The sequence below is a fragment of the Geotrypetes seraphini genome, chromosome 15 (assembly GCF_902459505.1).
Source record: "Geotrypetes seraphini chromosome 15, aGeoSer1.1, whole genome shotgun sequence".
NCBI lineage: Eukaryota > Metazoa > Chordata > Amphibia > Gymnophiona > Dermophiidae > Geotrypetes > Geotrypetes seraphini.
In genome coordinates this window covers 65,488,204-65,508,369 of record NC_047098.1, presented here as the reverse complement: position 1 = coordinate 65,508,369, position 20,166 = coordinate 65,488,204, and the positions used below count along the sequence as shown (strand labels likewise).

The 20,166-nt window shown below is 44.2% G+C and overlaps 2 protein-coding genes across 8 annotated transcripts in view; one reads left to right on the top strand and one right to left on the bottom strand.

Annotated features, from left to right (window-relative positions):
* Positions 1 to 10,954, top strand: part of MPO (myeloperoxidase) — a 31,100-nt gene extending 20,146 nt beyond the window's left edge. For both annotated transcript variants that reach the window (XM_033922368.1, XM_033922370.1), the window contains exons 9-14: positions 809 to 969; positions 2,897 to 3,152; positions 5,439 to 5,609; positions 6,699 to 6,936; positions 8,211 to 8,422; positions 10,395 to 10,954. In XM_033922368.1, the coding sequence (XP_033778259.1) occupies positions 809 to 969; positions 2,897 to 3,152; positions 5,439 to 5,609; positions 6,699 to 6,936; positions 8,211 to 8,422; positions 10,395 to 10,417 (1,061 nt within the window). In that variant the 3' untranslated portion in view covers positions 10,418 to 10,954. The remainder of the gene's footprint in view (positions 1 to 808; positions 970 to 2,896; positions 3,153 to 5,438; positions 5,610 to 6,698; positions 6,937 to 8,210; positions 8,423 to 10,394) is intronic.
* A 2,021-nt stretch (positions 10,955 to 12,975) lies between these two features.
* LOC117348867 (4-hydroxyphenylpyruvate dioxygenase-like) overlaps positions 12,976 to 20,166 on the bottom strand; it is a 55,407-nt gene continuing 48,216 nt past the window's right edge. For all 6 annotated transcript variants that reach the window (XM_033921443.1, XM_033921444.1, XM_033921445.1 and 3 more), the window contains 2 exons: positions 18,452 to 18,568; positions 12,976 to 13,416 (listed from right to left, as the gene is read on the bottom strand). In XM_033921443.1, the coding sequence (XP_033777334.1) occupies positions 13,303 to 13,416; positions 18,452 to 18,568 (231 nt within the window). In that variant the 3' untranslated portion in view covers positions 12,976 to 13,302. The remainder of the gene's footprint in view (positions 13,417 to 18,451; positions 18,569 to 20,166) is intronic.

Sequence of the window (20,166 nt, the reverse complement as noted above, 5' to 3'; positions counted from 1 at the left end):
TAAAAGTGTGCTGAATTAGGGGATGGATCGTGTGTGTGTTTTCAGGTTATGTAACTCTTTTTGACTTAGGCAACTTAGGTTTACACATTTAAGCCAAGAAAACCCTGGCATTAATAGGGGGCACCTCATAGTTAGTACGCAGAGCGATCCCTAATGCCGCTTAGTTGCTGCAAAGCAAATTCTATACAATGCATCTAACTTTTATCCAATTGCGCTCAGCACTGCACGAATCTTAGGGCCACTTTTTAGGTGACATCTCTAGAATGGGCCCTACTTGCATATAATATATGTAAACTGCTTTGGTTGTACCTCTGAAATCCATGACCCTCTATCTTTTTGTAGAATAGGGGCTACATGTGGTCCCGCTAGGCCCCTAAATATAGATGCCCTGTTGTGGAATTCTGGGCAGATGTAAACAAAAGCTCCTGGACCTGCAGGTTTTGTGAAGACAGTTTCCAGTTGAGTTGGAAGCCCTAAGCTTCCAGATTAGAGAATGACACGTCCCCACAGGAACTCAATTTTCCCATCCCGTCTCCATGAGTTTTGTCGCTGCCCCTGCCCCATTCCTATAAGCTCTGCGTTAACTGCGCCAGACTCGAACACTTATGATTTTAAAGCGTTTGAGGCTTGTGCAGATGAGGACAAGCTTGCAGGAAGGGGACAGAGACAGGAAAAGAACTCTTCGGGATGGGGGAAAAATTTGTCCCTGTATCATTCTCTACTCCAGATCCCCCTGTTTTCCACCCACTGTTGCTCTCCTTGCTATTAAAAAAAATAAAATAAAATCTACTAATTTTGATTTGTGAAGGTGATCCGCGGACAAGTGAACAGCCTGGACTTACAGCCTTTCACACAATGTTTATGCGAGAGCACAATCGTCTAGCTACTGAGTTGAAAAGGCTAAATCCACAGTGGAATGGAGAAACCATCTACCAAGAGGCCAGAAAAATCGTAGGAGGTATCGCTCAGGTACTGCATGGCATGAAACTTCCTTCTCCAACACAAAATGAAAATAGAAGTATCTGTGAGAAATACATGGAGGGGGGAAATTTATAAAGTTACATGTTTATAGATCAGCAATTGGGCTCATAAGCCAGCCGAGTAGAGCCAATTATGTCATATCCTGAGGCTGCAGCTAAATTAAACTGCTCTGATCCGCTGGCCGTGTTGATTTAGATAAAGATGGCATTTCTAAGTGATTTAGTTAAATTGGCGCTTCAAAGGTTGGATAATAGCACAACGATGGAAACAGCATTTCCACAAATAAGGGGTTGTAATTATTATTTTTTTTAAGCTAACTGAGTTAAAAGCAAATTTTTTCGCTGATGTTTTTGGGGAATTTAATAACACGTTATAGTGCCTAAGTCATTTTTAAAGACCAATTGAATAGTATTAAAAATATGAATAGGATATTTGATTTTTTTTTTTTATATATGAAGGGTAAGAAGGAGGTTTGTATGGCAATGCCTGAATTGAGGGCTCCATTATATCCATCTACCTGTGAGATCTCCCTCCCTATTTCTGAAGCTTTTTTTCATAAAGCAGCAGCAGCATCAATTTCAGTGGGGTTATTCTATATCAGGGGTAGGGAACTCCGGTCCTCGAGAGCCATATTCCAGTCGGGTTTTCAGGATTTCCCCAATGAAGATGCATTGAAAGCATTGCATGCACATAGATCTCATGCATATTCATTGGGGAAATCCTGAAAACCCCACTGGAATACGGCTCTCGAGGACCGGAGTTCCCTACCCCTGGTCTATATGGCTTAATCCTGAGTAAATTTGTGCAAGGGTAAGGAGACTTGAAAAGAGGAGACTGAGAGGGGACATGATTGAAACATTCAAGGTACTGAAGGGAATAGACTTAGTAGATAAAGACAGACTGTTCACCCTCTCCAAGGTAGAGAGAACGAGAGGGCACTCTCTAAAGTTGAAAGGGGACAGATTCCGTACAAACGTAAGGAGGTTCTTCTTCACCCAGAGAGTGGTGGAAAACTGGAATGCTCTTCCGGAGGCTGTCGTAGGGGAAAACACCCTACGACAGGGATTCAAGACAAAGTTAGACAAGTTACTGCTGAACCGGAACGTACGCAGGTAAGGCTAGACTCAGTTAGGGAACTGGTCTTTGACATAAGGGCCCCGGCGCGAGCGGACTGTTGGGCACAATGGACCACTGGTCTGACCCAGCAGCGACAATTCTTATGTTCTTAAATCAATTTCCCAGTCCTGTCCCCATGAGTTTTGTCACTGTTGCTGTCCCTGCCCCATTCCTATAAGCCAGGGATCTCAAAGTCCCTCCTTGAGGGCCGCAATCCAGTTGGGTTTTCAGGATTTCCCCAATCAATATGCATTGAAAGCAGTGCATACACATAGATCTCATGCATATTCATTGGGGGAAACCTGAAAACCTGACTGGATTGCGGCCCTCAAGGAGGGACTTTGAGACCCCTGCTGTAAGCTCTACCTTAACCGCACAAGCCTCGAACCCTTATGATTTTAAAGTGTTTGAGACTTGTGCAGATGAGGACAGAGCTTGCAGGAATGGGGCAGAGACAGGAAAAGAACTTTCCAGGACGGGAAAATGAGTTTCCGTGAGGATGTGGAAAAATGTGTCCCCTTGCCTCGTCTACTCTTTCTAGCTCTCCAGCAGTGTTCTACATACTGTATATTAGCTGAAGTCAGCTGATTCTCAAAGACCCACTGAAAATGAAATGCATATTTTGTGAATGAAGTGAGGAATTTGGACAATGTGTATATTAGCCAAAGAAATGTGTTTAAATTATAGTCCAGAAGAGTTGTGTACAAGCAGTCCTAATGGAATTTGTGTTTATTTAAGAAGGGCTGACCAGATTGTAGGACTCAGCACCTGATTGCTCAGTTCTTCATCTTTATTCTAGAAAATCACATACAAGGATTACTTGCCTCTGCTGCTCGGAGCTCAGGGAATGTCCAGGTTCGTCCCTAGATACCGTCAGTACAATGAATCGGTGGATCCTACAGTTGCAAATGTTTTTTCACTGGCATACCGGTTTGCCCATGCTTCAATCCAGCCCTTCATCTTCCGTCTAGATGATCGTTTCCAGCAACAAAATAGAGAGATGCCAGTGCCCCTGCACCAGACCTTTTTCTCCAGCTGGAGAATTGTGAGGGAAGGTAAGAACAACTACATTATTTCTAAAGTTATGTAACATAGAAACATAGAAGGTGACGGCAGATAAGGGCCAAGGCCCATCAAGTCTGCCCACATCAATGACCCTCCCCTACCTCCCTTTGCGAAGAGATCCCACCTTTCGATCCCATTTAGCTTTAAAATCAGGCACACTGCTGGCCTCAATCACCTGCATCGGAAGACCATTCCATCGATCCACCACCCTCTCGGTGAAGAAGTATTTCCTGGTGTCGCCATGTAATGTCCCTCCCCTGATTTTCCATGGATGCCCTCGTGTTGACGTGGGTTCCTTGAAGAAGAAGATATCCTCCCCCACCTCGATAAGGCGCGTGAGGTACTTGAATGTCTCGATCATGTCCCCCCTCTCCCTGCGTTCCTCTAGGGAGTAGAGCTGCAGTTTATGTAGGAAATTCTTCCCAGTGTGGCCCTTAATGGTTTAGAGTAGAGTTGAACAGGACTCACATTGAGCACGTTTTTCTTTCATTCAGTCCCTTTGACCTCTCATATCTTCCCCTTCGCTCTACCACATTCTTGTCCAATGTTCATTCATACAGTTGAAGAACCCCAAGGGGGTAATTCTAGAGCAGAGCACCTCTATTTAGTAATGCAGGGCGAGAGCCTATTCTGTATGAACACTGGGACACCCAAGCATCCTTATACAATACCCAAAGAGTAGCAACACTCCATGCCACCAATCCAGGGCAAGCAGCGGCTTGCCCCATGTCCCTCTCAACAACAGACCATGGACTTCTCCTCCAGGAAACCGTCCAGACCCTTCTCAAAACCAGCTACGCTATCCACTCCCACCACAGCCTCTGGCAATGTGCTCTACAGCTCAACCACTCTGAGTGAAAAAATATCTCCTCCCATTGGTTTTAAAAGTAACTTCATTGAGTGTCCCCCAGTCTTTGCGATCTTTGACGGAGTGAAAAATCGATCCACCTGTACCCGTTCTACTCCACCCAGGATCCTCAGTCACATCTCCCCTTTTTATAGACTAATTTCTTGCACCCATGTCAGACAGCTTTCCAGATAAATCATTATACAGAAACCACTCTTATAGGGGTGGTTACTTTTAAACATACTAACATTGATCAAGATAAAATTGTAATTCTTGTATTGTTAAATCTCTCCTCTGTATTCGATTTGGTGGATCATGAACGTCTGCTCTCTAGACTTCAGGATTTTGGTATAGTAAGGGTTATACTTGTGTGGTTTCATTCTTATTTAGGTAATAGACAATATGTGGAGAGGCATTTTTTTTAAAAACCATCTAAGTCCAACTTGGACGTTTCCAGCTGAATGGCCAAAGTTGGAGGAACAAAAATGGTCATTTTCGAATGGCAAACTGCTATACATCCAAATATCATTTTTTTAAAAATCATCTACTTAGACGTCTTAGCCACTGAGACATCTAACTTTTTACCCCTTATTCAATCAGACAAACATCCATGTTTAAAATATCCTAATCCTGACCATTTGGAGGTGGGTATGGCCAGCATAGTAATAGACTAGCCACATAGACGTCCTGACAGAGCAATAGGACATCTTAGAGTTCCCTGCTATGAACTTCACATAAAGGGTGCCAGCTGTATATCTTACCGTAATCCCCTTATAATTTAGGGTAAGCCCCCCAAACCCCCCCAAACCTATATACCTTCCTGTGTGCCACCCCAATAGCACTTATGGCTACAAGTGGCACGTATATGGCAATATGGTAGGTTTTGGGTTGGGAACAGCAAAAAGAGGCACTGGAGATGTCTCAACCAACAAATGGATACAAGTCTTTTATTGGAATTAAGCCATTTGTTGGTTGTGACATCTCCAGTGCCTCTTTTTGCTGTTCTCTTTATGGTAGCTCGAGGCTTTGTTTCTTCTTTTTTTGTTCTCCAGGTTTTGGGTGGACTCATATGGTCTACCATAATTGTAGTAGTTAGAATGTCTTATGAAGCTATAGCGTTAACCACTGTGGCACGCTCTCCCCCTTTAATGAGACGTACATTGACAAAGTATGGATAATAGATTGCTTTTTATATTCTACCCAAGCAGGACTCATCTTAAAAGGGCTTATCAAACTCCATTATGGTAGGGCTTGAATTGTGAAGACTCGCAAGGCTATAAGGTGAAGTTCCCTCCATGCATTTAGACTGTTCTCCATGAGCTCTTGAAAGGGAACAGCCCAACTCCTTCCCATTTTATGATTTCAGTTTAGCTTCTCATTGTTTCTTTTAATAAATACATTTATTTACGGACACTCTTTTATTGTACAGGTGGCATTGATCCACTACTCCGGGGCCTTATGGCTAATCGGGCAAAACTGAACACACAGAAACAGATTTTAACTGATGAATTGCGGGAGCGACTTTTCCAACTCTTCAAGAGGATTGGCCTCGACTTAGGCGCAATTAACTTGCAACGGGGGAGAGAACATGGTCTTCCAGGTGAGCAGTTGGCCGCATCTCCGTGTAAGCCCAATCTGAATACTGTCCCACAATGTTTCTAAAGAAGCCTCACTCACAAATGAATGCTCACATCGACATCTGCGCGCAGGATGAAAGCGGGCCACTGGTTCCACTGCTTTTATGTCTTTTTTTTACCGTTAGCGTTCACTGAAAACTTCCGTTATCTTGCTGTTCAGGAGTGTTCGGGAGTTTTAAGTATATTGGGAGGGGGTTTCCCCCCCACACCCCCAGCGGAAACACGAACTGTTATAAGTATAATGGGGGGGGGGGTTTTTCCCCCCACACCCTCAGAATACTAATGGTAAAACATAAAAGCATTGGAACCGATAGTGCACTTTCGTCCTGCGCGTAGGTGTCGGCACATGAATGACCGGCACGCTTTTGACGTGCTACTGCTCAGAACAGGTTACAGGTTAAACATACATAAAATACAGTTAACCAGTTACAATATGACAGTTACAAGACAATTTTACGATACAAGGTTGTGTCCTAATTCTATACATACTAGAGTTCAGAGGTTAAAGTTTGCCATAGTTATCGTCAGCATTTGTTGAATACTGAACTGCTTGTCCTGGGATTGGTAGCATGGAATGTGGCTACCAGTGATGTCGTAAAGGGGGGAGACCGCCCCGAGAGCCATCTTGTTGGGATCACTAACATCTCTCTGCCCCCCCCCCTATGCTATGCTTGCATCCTCACTCCCCCCCGCCATACCTCTTTAAAATCTTTGCCAGCACATGAAACACTAGTCAACTGCTCGCACCGGCCTAGCTCCCTCTCTGGGATTATTTGCCTCACTGCTGTCCACCTTGCCCTCCTTCCTTCCTTCTTCCTCCAATATTTAAAATCAGAGGTCAGACATGGTCCCTCTTCCCCATGATCCCTGCCCCACCCTACTCTGCCTGGCCCTCTTTGTGGCTTAAAATGCCCTATGTTTTTTTGTTTATTCATTTCTATCCCGCCCTTACCTTTGAGATGGAAAAATCGGGACCTCTGCTATAAAAAGTAGTGAGGCACATGAAGGACGTTTCCTGAAATGACCGATGTTTTGTTCCACTCTTCACTTAGGCTACAATGCTTGGAGAAAATTCTGTGGTCTCTCACAGCCTCGAACCATGAATGAACTTGCTGATGTTCTGCAGAATCGTGACCTGGCCAGAAAATTCATGAATCTTTATGGCACTCCAAACAATATCGATATTTGGATTGGAGGAGTGGCCGAACCTTTTGCATCTGATACAAGAATTGGGCCTCTCCTCTCCTGCATCATTGGAAAACAGTTTCAGAATGTCAGAGATGGAGACAGGTAATTTCCTGAAACAGCTTAAGATAAAAAATGTGGGCTGGAGAGGGCTTCGACAGCAACTGCAGTCGTTGGAACCAGTGGCGTAGCAAGGGTGAATAGTTAAGCTCTGGAACGCGTTGCCAGAGGATGTAGTAAGAGCGGATAGCGTCGCTGGTTTTAAGAAAGGTTTGAACAAGTTCCTGGAGGAAAAGTCCATAGTCTGTTCTTGACAAAGACAGGGAGGAAACCACTGCTTGCCCTGGATCGGCAGCATGGAATGTTGCTATTCCTTGAGTTTTGGCCAGGTACTAATGACCTGGATTGGCCACCGTGAGAACGGGCTACTGGGCTTGATGGACCATTAGTCTGACCCAGTAAGGCTATTCTTATGAAAGAGCTGTGGCTGGAAACTTGTCTTCTAGGATACGTCTTCTGACGCAAGCCTCCTATCATTTTCGTCGCCCGGTCCAGAGGAGGGCGACGAAAATGATAGGAGGCTTGCGCCAGAAGACGTATGAGGAGAGACTGGAAGCCCTGAATATGTATACCCTAGAGGAAAGGAGAGACAGGGGAGATATGATTCAGACGTTCAAATACTTAAAGGGTATTAACGTAGAACAAAATCTTTTCCAGAGAAAGGAAAATGGTAAAACCAGAGGACATAATTTGAGGTTGAGGGGTGGTAGATTCAGGGGCAATGTTAGGAAATTCTACTTTACGGAGAGGGTGGTGGATGCCTGGAATGCGCTCCCGAGAGAGGTGGTGGAGAGTAAAACTGTGACTGAGTTCAAAGAAGCGTGGGATGAACACAGAAGATTTAGAATCAGAAAATAATATTAAAGATTGAACTAGGCCAGTTACTGGGCAGACTTGCACGGTCTGTGTCTGTGTATGGCCGTTTGGTGGAGGATGGGCAGGGGAGGGCTTCAATGGCTGGGAGGGTGTAGATGGGCTGGAGTAAGTCTTAACAGAGATTTCGGCAGTTGGAACCCAAGCACAGTACCGGGTAGAGCTTTGGATTCTTGCCCAGAAATAGCTAAGAAGAAAAAATGTAAAAATTTAAATTGAATCAGGTTGGGCAGACTGGATGGACCATTCGGGTCTTTATCTGCCGTCATCTACTATGTTACTATGTTACATACCAAGAATCAGAAACCCTATTTGTACGAAAGAAGAAAGAAACTGATTGCAGGACACTTTAAATATAATTCCATAACCCCACTGCTCAAAGCAGCTCACTGCAAAGAGGTGTGAACACTGTCCACCTGATTGCTGTTTTCCTTTTTTTTAATTAGATTTTATTATGAAAAGCCTGGAGTGTTTACAAGCAATCAAGTCCAGGCCCTGGAGAGGGTGACCCTGTCCCACATTATCTGCAAAAACACTCGCATTACTCAGGTGCCACGTAATGTTTTCCTGGGCAACAGCTTCCCCCAGGACTTCGTGAACTGCAACCAGATTCCCATGCTTGACCTGTCTGCCTGGAGGAACAGGACCGAGAGCTCCGGTAAGTCCCATAAAGATGTATGAGAGATTGGAGGCCATATAGATAGCACTTGAAATCTGGAGAACAACATGGGGACAGAATTTGAATCCATCCCGTGTCATTCTGTAGTGTTTTATCTCAACCTCAGTCCTTCTACACCAGCATTCTTCAATGCAAGGCTTGAGGGTCAGTGGCTCTGCCCATTCTTACTCTGATTCTTATGTGAGCCCAGTATAGGATAATGAAGCCATTGCGACATCACTGATGAGGTTGGCTCTTAGGCATTGGTGGAAAGAGGCATTATGACATCACAATATCTGCTCTGGATACCAGAGGTTGTCATTCTCCAGTGTCTATTTCAACCTCAGTCCTTCTACACCAGCATTCTTCAATGCAAGGCTTGAGAGTCAGTGGCTCTGCCCATTCATATGCTGATTCTTCCTTCTCTCCTTAAAGAATGACAACGGGAATGGTTTCCCGCAATTAACCGAGAGGACGGGGACAGGGACAAATTCTGCCCCCATGTCATTCTCTAATCTGGATCCCCAATCTTTATGCAAACTTAGGATGTATCGTAAGGAGGCATTGATACAGGAGGAACACCTTAGGAGGGAACTTGGAAAGAGATTGTCAGAATTAGAAGTTGTAGCCATATAACACACTTTGTATTAGCTTTAGAAGGATATCTAGGAGTAAGAGGAATAAGAAAGCAGAAAAGCCCATCTGGAATTGCCAATGAATCTCATTCAGAGAACAGTGGGATTCTTTATCGAGGATTCATGGCTAGTCTTACATCACAGCCTCTTTTAAGAGGACATGTCCTCCTTTTAGACTTCTTCAGATATGTGCTCCGGGTTTTTTAATTTTTAGGATAATTCACCCCCCCCTCCCCCGATATTCAGCTGATGGCGATAAGCACTCTGCTGCTCTGCTGCCCGCCTCTGGCATTATTCATGGATATTCAGAGAATGATACATTTTTAACTTTTGTACAACCCTAAACAGAAGGCCAAGGTTATCCTGCATAGACAAGCAGTCTGGTTGGACTGATGACTTTGACCTCCAAGGCCTCTGCTGAGTTTTCCATCAACTATAGGCTACATCAAGCAAGAGATATTACACTAGTAATAAGGCTCCTGAGGCAGGCCATAGTGGCTGATCCATCGCGCAGATTTCTCTACATTGTGAAATAAAATTACACACCAACATTACTGAACATCTCCACTGTGGAGGTTTTCTCTTCGTTTCTGTGCGTCCACATGAATCCATTCAGAACCCTGCAAGAACAGACTTATAAGGGCTTGTTATGGTAACTGCTAGAAAATGAAGGTAAAGTAGAAGTCTGTTGTGTTGCCTTATTATTTCTCTGTTTAGTTTGGTTTATCTAAGTGCTCTCACTATCAAGGAAGCACACTTGTAAATAAAGCAATGTACTAGCACTAGTTAGGGGGGGCAATAATCTAATGAATGCAATTTGAAATAAATCCCACACACCCTGCTAACTATAAGCAACTCAAATTAATGTGGAGAAAAAAGATCTCAGTTCATGGATCTCCCCCATAAACTCCAACAAAGTATAGCAGAGTTGGTAATTCAGTTCCACAAGCAATTTCATTCTTCAGCCCCCAGCCCAAACTCACACAGGAAAAGGGAGCAAACTTTGTCACAGTTCGATCAGATATACTGGGTATATATGTAATCAAACTTAGCTGTAGCAGGTCCCAATATAGCTCTGTCTGAGGTCCCGGCAGATCTTTACTCCAAAGTTTCCACTTCTCCTTCTACTGCGGGCATCTGGGTCCCCTCCAATTCACTCGACAAAGAAATCCTTGTTTCACATTTCTACTGCGTCAGGGGTGGCAAAAAAACCCTATTATGTTGACTCCCAGACGACAAACCAGTTGTGACAGTAGCCAAGTTTCCCAGAAACACAGACAAGACTGACTGTGACTTTTCAAAGCTTTCTAATTCAGTTTCTCTGTTTGGATCTACAGGAGATAGCACCGACTCTCTGTAACCTTCAAGACCCTGGCTGGATGATAGACCCGCGTTGTAACGTTCAGGAGCCAGGACCATACCTACAAACAGAGTCAGCGAGCGGACACCTGTACCTTCCAAGAACAGATACCCCTTATAACATCCATCAGCCAGCGCTCGCTCTTTTTTCGTCAAACACAGCACCACGGTTAACTGACACCTTCTCTCTGTAACTCTGAGAAAGCATCATCCAGGGCCCTTTACTCCCTTCCAGGGTCTCCTGTCTGCAGCAAATGGGGACTGACCGTTCTTCCAAGCAATACTCCAAAGCTAGTTTGATCAGCCTTAACTGTGAATATTTCATGTTTGGATGCTTGAAACAGAAGCCAGAGCTTTCATAAGCAAAGTATTTTAAATGCTGAAGGAGTTCTGATGTTCGTCTGCTACAGTATAAGCTTATAACACTGTCTCACCGTTGCATTTCCTGTGTTAGTTTTTATTACACTGCTTCCTATGAAAGAATGTCATTTGTCTTATGCCATAGAATGAGCACATATTAAACTGCCTTACACAATTAGATGAATAAGGTATGCTGTATTTTACTTATATACCACCTTCCTTGAAAAGAAGACGAACACGCAACTTCTTACAGGATGAGCACAGAGTACACTGTCATAAGTGGAATGAACGTAGAAAGCCATTGAATATCACAAATGAACTTATTACAGTTCTTGATATAACAAAATGAACAAATACCACTGCTATATGGGGTCTCTGTACTAAAGTACAAAGTGATGTCACCGACATAAAAACATAAGAATAGCCTTATTGAGTCAGACCAATGGTCCATTTAGCCAGGCATCCTGTCTACACGGTAGCAAATCCAGGTCACAAGTACCTGGCTGAATCCCAAATAGCAACATTCCATGGTACCAATCTCAGGACATGCAGTGGCTTTCCCCCATGTCTGTCTCAATACCAGACTATGGACTTTTCCTCCAGGAAAAGTCCAAACCTTTCTTAAAACCAGCTACGCTATCCGCTCTTACCACAACCTCCGGCAATGCGTTCCAGAGCTTAACTATTCTCTGAGTGAAAAAATATTTCCTCCTATTGGTTTTAAAAGTATTTTCCTGTAACTTCATCGAGTGTTCTCTAGTCTTTGTAATTTTTGATCCACTTGTATCCGTTCTATTCCACTCAGGATTTTTTAGACTTCAATCTTATCTCCCCTCAGCCGTCTCTTTTCCAAGATGAAGAGCCCTAACCTTTTTAGTCTTTCCTCATACAAGAGGAGTTCCATCCCCTTTACCATCTTGGTCGCTCTTCTTTGAACCTTTTCTAGTTCCGCTATACCTTTTTTGAGATAAGAAGACCATGGCACAAAATGATTTGAAATGTACACAAATGCCAAAGTTCAGCTGCTTTTACTATTTTACTATCTCTGACGTTGCAACGTCAGAGAGAAGGCTTCCGGTTGAGGCTCAGGATGCCCGTAGGAGCCACTACCCGTGGCTTTGTGCACTGAATCAGTTAGGAAGAGGGAGCTGGCTCGAAGATAACGCCGCATCGATCGCACCGTGGACTGGCGGTTGAAGAACACTGTTTGGGCCTGATGCATATGCTGGCCCTGTGGACCGGCAGGAAATTTCTGTGGACCGGCACTGGTCCAAGGACTGGTGGTTGAAGAACACTGTGCTAGGGAATCCCACATGTGATAATATGCTGCCTTCTTGTCTAAGAATAAAGCACAGTTACTTACCATAACAGGCAGATATTCTCACATCCCTCCTACCTCCCCTGGTTGGCTTCTTAGCATGCTTAAGGAAGTGAGGAACCGCAAGCTGATGTCGGGCAGGAAGACACGTGTATGGTACGGGCAGTCTCGTAGCTTCTCAAGAAGTTAAAGTGACAGTACACGTTTAGCACTGTCCGTACCGGGCTCCGTGGATGACGTCACCCACATGTGAGAATATCTGTCTGCTGTTCTCAGAAAACACCTGTTACGGTAAGTAACTGTGTGTTTTTTAACTGCTGGAACAAAGCTTTTACCACTTCTGTGGGGCAATAAAAGGTTTTGTTTCTGCATCTGCGGTGATACTACTTTACGTTTTCCGATTACCGTGGATTTACCGCAGTTTCCCATCCCCATATCATTCTCTACCTCTGTCTATCAGTAACATCTGAGCAGTTTGCAAATCAGACAGGAAAAATTATAATAATACATAAGCATATGCTATAGAACATAAAAGAAACATAAGAAGACGAAACATACAGAGGGAAGTATATCCAAACAAGGCAGTTAATGGGAAAGAGGAGAGCAGGATCAATGGAAAACAAAGGATGCTATAAGCTCAGCTCCTCTGAGGGCAGCTGGAACACACATAATATTACTGGTGAAGGCCAACAGCACTAGCAGTTGAAATAAACAGCACTGAAGTTGTAGGTTGATGAGTAGGCTACTTCACAGCCACAGGGTGACTACACCAATATTACAAGAGGGGAGTGAATAAGGGAGAAATAGTAAGTGAGCCCTGAACTCATCAGCTTATGGAAAGAAAGTTCTATGTTGGCAACAAATAGCACCCAAGCCAGGACTGCAGTGGGCAGCATATTTTATTTCTTCTGACAATGAAAAAAATCAGTTCATCGGTTATTATCATTTATTTTGTGACCTAAGAAGGGTGGAGCTCTGGCTATAGTCGTATTCCTGACGGGAACCATATGATGGCAACTGAAAGGAAGATCTATAAACTGTTGTAATAGCGCTCAACCAACCATATTCAGACAAGCCTTGAGGGAGGGGATGGCAAATGCTGTTGTAGATAGGATGAACTTTGTTTAATAGCTGCCCTGTAATTCAGTGCTGCTGTTCACAATCTTTGGAAAGTCTACGTGTGGCCTCTGTTCTGTATTTGAAATTCTTCAGGAGAATGATTGGGATTCTCCATTTTCGTCATACACAGTCAGGTTCCCTCTGGCATCCTGGTCAAGTTCTATAGCTTCAAACAAAGACTTGAAATTTCCAGCACCAAAGCCCTGCAGAAAAAAAAGGACAGAGTAAAGTTGATGACTAGAAATGTCTTCTTTAGTCATGGTGCTTATCCTAGGACTGAGCCACAGTAATAATAATAATAATAACAGTATATATACCGCAATACTGTTAAGTTCTATGCGGTTTACAAAAGATTAGTGAAGTACAAGTTGAGAGAAGTTAAGGGATTGGAAAACAGGAGGGGGAAAGGACAGGAGAACCGTTATAGAGGGGGAAGTAGAGGAACGGGTCAGCTGTCTAGATATTTCAGGAACAGGTGAGTTTTGAGGCGCTTCCTAAATACCTCGTAAGTGGTGGGCGAGAGTAGTTGTTCTAGGTCTTTACCCCATAACGCTGCTTGATGTGAGAGAAGGTGTTCATGGTGTTTTTTCACGAAGTAGAACAAAGTAGAACTCTACATACGTTTCCTTGATTAATGAATACAAATTCTCCATGGAGAACTAGTGAAAGAGCCTCTGATGCTGAATTTCACTTTCACAGAAGGTGATATGGCAAAATCAATTTATTTTCTCTGACAGTTATGCTGTGTTTTAACAGTGCCAAATCTAGATGACTAGCGGTTTATTAATAGGCAATAATAACAATCCCAAATAGAGTATGGTAATAGCAAGTAGGGACCCAACTTGGTCCGTGTTTCTGCACATTAAGCTTTCCTCAGTGGTTCTGACGGAGAGAAAGCAAACAAACCAATTATACAAATGTATACGGTAACAAAATTTATATGCATTTGAAAAAGAATAAATAAAAATGAAAAATGTGTGAGTAAGGGATGGAGTAAAAATTCGGTGACTTGGACATAAAGGCCCGGTCTCAGAAGCAGACGGCCTATGGCCTATGGCCACCTAAAGTAAACCTTTGGTTGGCCCAGGTGCCTAAGGCTCCACCAATGGGAGGAACCTTTGGTGCCTGGCTCAATCAGGCCTGAGGCCCCTCCCCGGTGCATCCCACAATGCACCGGGAAGGGACAGGCCCGCCTCATTCCAACAGAGGCGGGCCTGCCAGATGGACGGAGGGAATACCTGTCCGGCCGGCCATCGTTTCAGATTAGAGGGAGGCCCGGGGAGGGGGTTTAAGAGGAGTTCGGGTGGGGGTTGTGGGGTTTCGATCGGGGTTGGTGGTAGGTTTTCTGGAAGAAGGGATTGGGCACCCTCTTGCTGGTTTCGTTTGGGGGGGTTGAGGGTTTTCCAGCAGGAGGGATTGGGCACCCTTTGCAATCTATGGGGGGGGGGGAGGGGTGTTCCAACAGAAGAGATTGGGCACCATCTTATCAGCAATCTACAGGAGGGGACTGGGGAGTTCCAGCAGGAGGGATTGGACACCATCCTGCCGCTTTTGTTCAGGGGTGGGGGGTGTTCCGGGCAAGAGGGATTGGGCACCCTCCTGCAGGCGATCGACAGGGGGGGTAGGAGGTGTTCTAGCAGGAGGGACTGGGCACCCTCCTGTTGGCCTGTTTCCAGAGCTGAGAGAAGAGAGCTTCACTAAGGGCCCACCTGGACATAGCTAGGTTCCTGAAGCGTGCACTAAGACAACAGCCTCCAATTCGAAAACCGTTTCCATCTTGGAACCTTAATAAAGTCTTACAGGGACTCAGCAGAGCCCTGTATGAGCCTTATAAGAAGCTTCCCTAATGCATCTTATGGCTAAAACAGTCTTCTTGGTGGTAATTACTTCTGTGCCAGGAGAGTCTCAGAACTGTAGGTCCTGTCATGCAGAGAACTGTTTCTCTGGATCATGGAAGCAGGAGTGACCATGTTGAAGGTCATTTCAGCCTTCCATGTCAACCAAGAAGTTAGATAGCCAGCATTTCACCCCACAGGGTCCGAGAAAAAAGAAAAGGCCTTAAAGGTTTTGGACATCAGAAGGGTGCTCTTGTGTTACCTGAATTTTCGTCTCTCAGACTATCTTTATGTGTTCACCAAACAGGTGAGACATGGCAGACTCACATTCAAGGCTACCATCTCTAGATGGATTTGTAGAGCTATATCTTCTGCCTACATCAGTTATGGCAGCAACTGCCTGTCTCCTTGAAGGCGCATTCAAAAAGAGGAGTGGCCTCCTCTTGGGTGGATGCTCAAGCAATTCTACCTGAAGAAATTTGTAGATCAGCAATCTGGTCTTCCTGTCATACTTTCACCAAATTCTACAGGGTGGACATATCAGCATGTGAGGATGCCGCTTTTGGGTCCTTGGTACTACGAGTTGGCTCCTCTATCCCACCCAAGAGTTTGGGGACTATTTAAGTATGTCCCTAAGGTTCAACATAACATTCTTATTGCACTGGAAAAAGAGATTAGGAAGCCGATTCTCTAAAGTCACAGTGCATTTAACGATGGCGCTAAACCATCGTTAAATGCACGGATTTTACCGCCCGATTATTAAAATGGCTTACCATGGCTTTTCCCGTGCTTTCTAGCAGCCTCCAATTGTACTATGTAAATGTAGTACAATGAGGTCATTAATATTAAAATGACCTCTACAGGTGATTCTTAAAAAGGAACGCCCCTCCATTTATGAGGAATCAAGACCAATATTTAAAGGAAGGGTTTGAACTGTCATAGCCTTACTTTCTTGTCAGTGCCTGAGTGCTGATTGGCTCAGGCACTGACAAGAAAATAAAGCATCTCTCATCAGCAGCCCTGATTCCTTATAAATGTAGCCCCCCAAAAAACTGGTGATCTAGTGCCTTCCCGCCATTGTTGTCCCCCACCGATGACCCCCCAAACCAGGCGGAAGAACAGCTGGAGAGATGCCCACTCCCTCCTGCCGCTGGCTTTTTTTTTAGATGGTCGCAGCTGTTGTGTGTGCACAGCAAACTCCCCCCTCCAACAGCCCCCCACCATACAAGCCTAGTGGGCCATCACCCCCTCTTACTACCCTGTACACACTAGCAGCAAGCATTCCCTCTTCCCCGACAGCCTCCCACAGCCCCCCACCACACAAGCCTGGTGGTCTAGTGGGCTTTCCCCCCTCCGACATCCCCCCAGTACATTTTTTAGAAGACCAGCAAGAGGGGTGCTCACTTCCTCCTCTTCAAAATGGTGGGCCTTACTTTTCTTGGTGCATCTTGGGACACACCCGGGAGGAGCCTAAGGCCCTGATTGGCCCAGGTGCCTAAGACCCCTCCTAGACAATTCTAAAATAGATGTTCCTGTCACATGTTGCAACAGCATACGTACATAAGCATTTCTGCATGTATTTTAGAAAAGGCTCTGTGGTAGCAATTATATACTCATTTTAGGCTCCACAAATGAGGCATTTAACATCAATGACTTAAGAAAGTGTGCCTGAGCCATATGGAATTTATTTTATTTTTGTATTTTAAAAATTTATATTCCGCATATCCTGCAATCATACAATAAAACAGCCAAATGAAAAACAAATTTACAGCCTTCACATAGAACACATATTTCAATAAGACAACAAATCGACGTAATACAATGAATATATTACAATACATCCAACAGGCATATAACAATACTATCAACAATGAACACCTCAAACAAAACATCTTAATTGCTGTTACTTGACTGAGACTTGGCTGCTGGTTCATTACTCGCTGTTGCTGATTGCAAAAACACGCAAGAACAGAAATGTTTTCTGCTTTTTTCTAAACTGTAAAACCGAAGCTGTTTGCTAAGATCCAGAGAAAGCCTGTTCCAACAAACAGGGCCCTGAACCGATAAAATCACTTTCCGGTGACTCAGATGTTTAGCCACAGACAGGGAGGACACATCAAGACAGAGCGTCAACTCCTTGACGGAACATAAAAGTGCCCCAAGGATCGCAACAACTCCGGACCACCATCTTTCAAAAGTTTCAAAATTGAACACAGAGTCTTCAACTCGATACGAGCCCTGATAAGCAGCCAATGCGGATCTTTCAAAACTAGCGTAATGTACGCAAACATGCATCACCGAGCGGGCGGCGGCATTTTGAGCAAGTTGCAAGGACCTCAGAACACATTGTAATAAACCTAGATACAAAACATTGCAATAATCCAGCACAGGATTAACCATCAGCACTATAGTGGTTTTAAAATTATCCTCAGACAGATAATCTCTTAGTCTACGTAAAACATGGAGCCGATAGAATACCCCCAAGCCTACTACTTTTATTTGTGCCTTAAAAGACAGTGTAGAATCCAGTAAGACCAGGGCAGGATTAACCAATAGGCCAAGAAGGCACGTGCCTAAGGCCCGAAATGGTCAGGGGGGCCCAATGAAGGAGGGCATCAATATTATTTTTTCCAAACGGCGATGGACCCCTCTAGCATCGATCGGCAACACATGCCCCCCCAATCAGCAACGTGCCACCCCCATCGACGGAAAGTAAGACAAGCAAGCAACGCAGGTAAGAAAGGCAACGGGAACTGTAATTGTGCACGCGGTGCTGCTTGCCCAAAGCTTCCCTCTGATGCAGCTTCCTGTTTCCGCCTGGACGCATGGTGGGGTGGGGCGGGGCAGGGGGCCCAGTGTACTTGTGTGCCTAGGGGCCCTCGACGAATTAATCCTGTCCTGAGTAAGACACCCAAATATTTGCATTGCCGCAACACAGTTATGGTAGCATTATCGAACATGATCTCAGAGGGAACGCTTGTAGAACATTAGCAAAAAGCTAAAGATTAGGTTTACAACAGGTCCAGTTGTGCAAGTTGCTTGACAGTGTGCCTATGCTTCACCTAAATGTCCACCCCTGACAGTTGCATGCTAAGTGAATTAGGGATACTGTTTATAGATGTGGTACCTGCCAATTACCAGTGCCATTCACACACATAATTGATAGTATTCTATAAACCTGGCACCTGGTGCTGAAATGTAGGTGCCAGCTTTTAGAACTGCGTTTATGTCAACAGATCCTTTTCTAAAATATTACAGGATTTGGTCCCCATCTGGGCATAGAATGGAAACCAAAATTTGTATCTAAAATGGGCCTTCACGTGCCCGTGAAGTCCAGTATTTCTAAATTATTTTGTCATTTCCTTCCCATTTGTTCTCAAGAAGTGTTAAACGGATTACTCACATAATGGTTGTATCGCTGTATCACTTCCAGGAAGAGGGTAGGCCTGTCTTGCATAGGTTTGGTGAAGATCTGAAGAAGGTATCCATCATCATCAAAATCTACAAGAATCTTCAACTCCTAGGAAACAAAACAACTTCTTTAGAGAAATCATACGGTCAATATTAATACCACAGCAGTCAAAAGTATCCCAGTGCACAGGGCCATTAAATAGATAGAGACTGACACTGAATATCTGAATAATGCAGTCAATGATGGAATTTATCTAGAAAGCAGGAACACATATTACCACAGATAGGTGATGCCATCCAACGGAGCTCCATCACAGACATTACCCAGAATTCTACAACTTCTAAAATCTTTGGTAGTGCTGACTGTACATGTGTAAGACCAAGTATTCGTCTTTAAGAACATAAGAATAGCCTTACTGGGTCAGACCAATGGTCCATCAAGCCCAGTAGCCCGTTCTCATGGTGGCCAATCCAGGTCACTAGTACCTGGCCAAAACCCAAGGAGTAGCAATATTCCACGCTACCGAAACAGGGTAAGCAGTGGCTTCCCCCATGTCTTTCTCAATAACAGACTATGGACTTTTCCTCCTGAAAATTGTTCAAACCTTTCTTAAAACATTCAAGATAATGAATGGAATAGACTTAGTAGATAAAGACAGGTTGTTCACCCTCTCCAAGGTAGGGAGAATGAGAGGGCACTCTCTAAAGTTGAAAGGGGATAGATTCCGTACAAACATAAGGAAGTTCTTCTTCACCCAGAGAATGGTGGAAAATTGGAACGCTCTTTCGGAGTCTGTTATTATAATAATAATAATAATAACTTTATTCTTGTATACCGCCATACCCAGGGAGTTCTAGGCGGTTCACATCAATTAAACAAAGTTTAATAAGAAATTACAATAAACTAGATTTACAAGTAATGTAGATATTGAGGTGAGAATGAGGAGGGGAGTTTTCACAACAGATAAACAAAATTTAACAACAACTTACAATTGATCATAATTACAAGCAATGAGGTGATGAAGGTGAGCATGAGAGGGGAGGATTGTACAGGTCATTGGAGTTAGTGAGATGGGGGAGATCAAAAAGGGGGGGTACTGGGAGAGTTGGGTCCTTTGAGGGAGGGGTGAGAGAAGTGGAAGAGAGGGGATTAGGGATTTTGAGCATGGAATAAATGAGTTTTGAGTATTTTTTGGAAATCCAGGTAGGTGTGGGCCTTGAGCAGAATTTGGGCTAGCCAAGGGTTCTGTTTGGCTGCCTGGAAGGCGAAGGTTTTGTCGAAGAACCTTTTGAGGTGACATAGTTTTAGGGAGGGGAAGACGAAAAGATTGATTCTGCGGGAGTTCTTTTTGTTGCAGTTCAGGTTGAAATGTGGGGTGAGGTAGCTCGGAGATAGACCAAAAACAGTTTTGTAGCAGACGCAAGCGAACTTGAATAGGATTCTAGATTCAAGGGGTAGCCAATGTAGTTTGTGATAACAAGGGGTGATGTGTTCCCATTTGTTTAAGCCAAATATAAGGCGAACGTCGGTGTTCTGGATCAGTTTCAGTCTCCTGATGGTTTTCTTCGTGGAGGCCAGATAAATGATGTTGCAGTAGTCTAGGATGCTGAGAATGGAGGATTGTATCAACAGGCGGAATGAGGTGTCGTCGAAGTATTTTTTTATGGTGCGTAGTTTCCAAAGTACTGAAATGCATTTCCTGACAG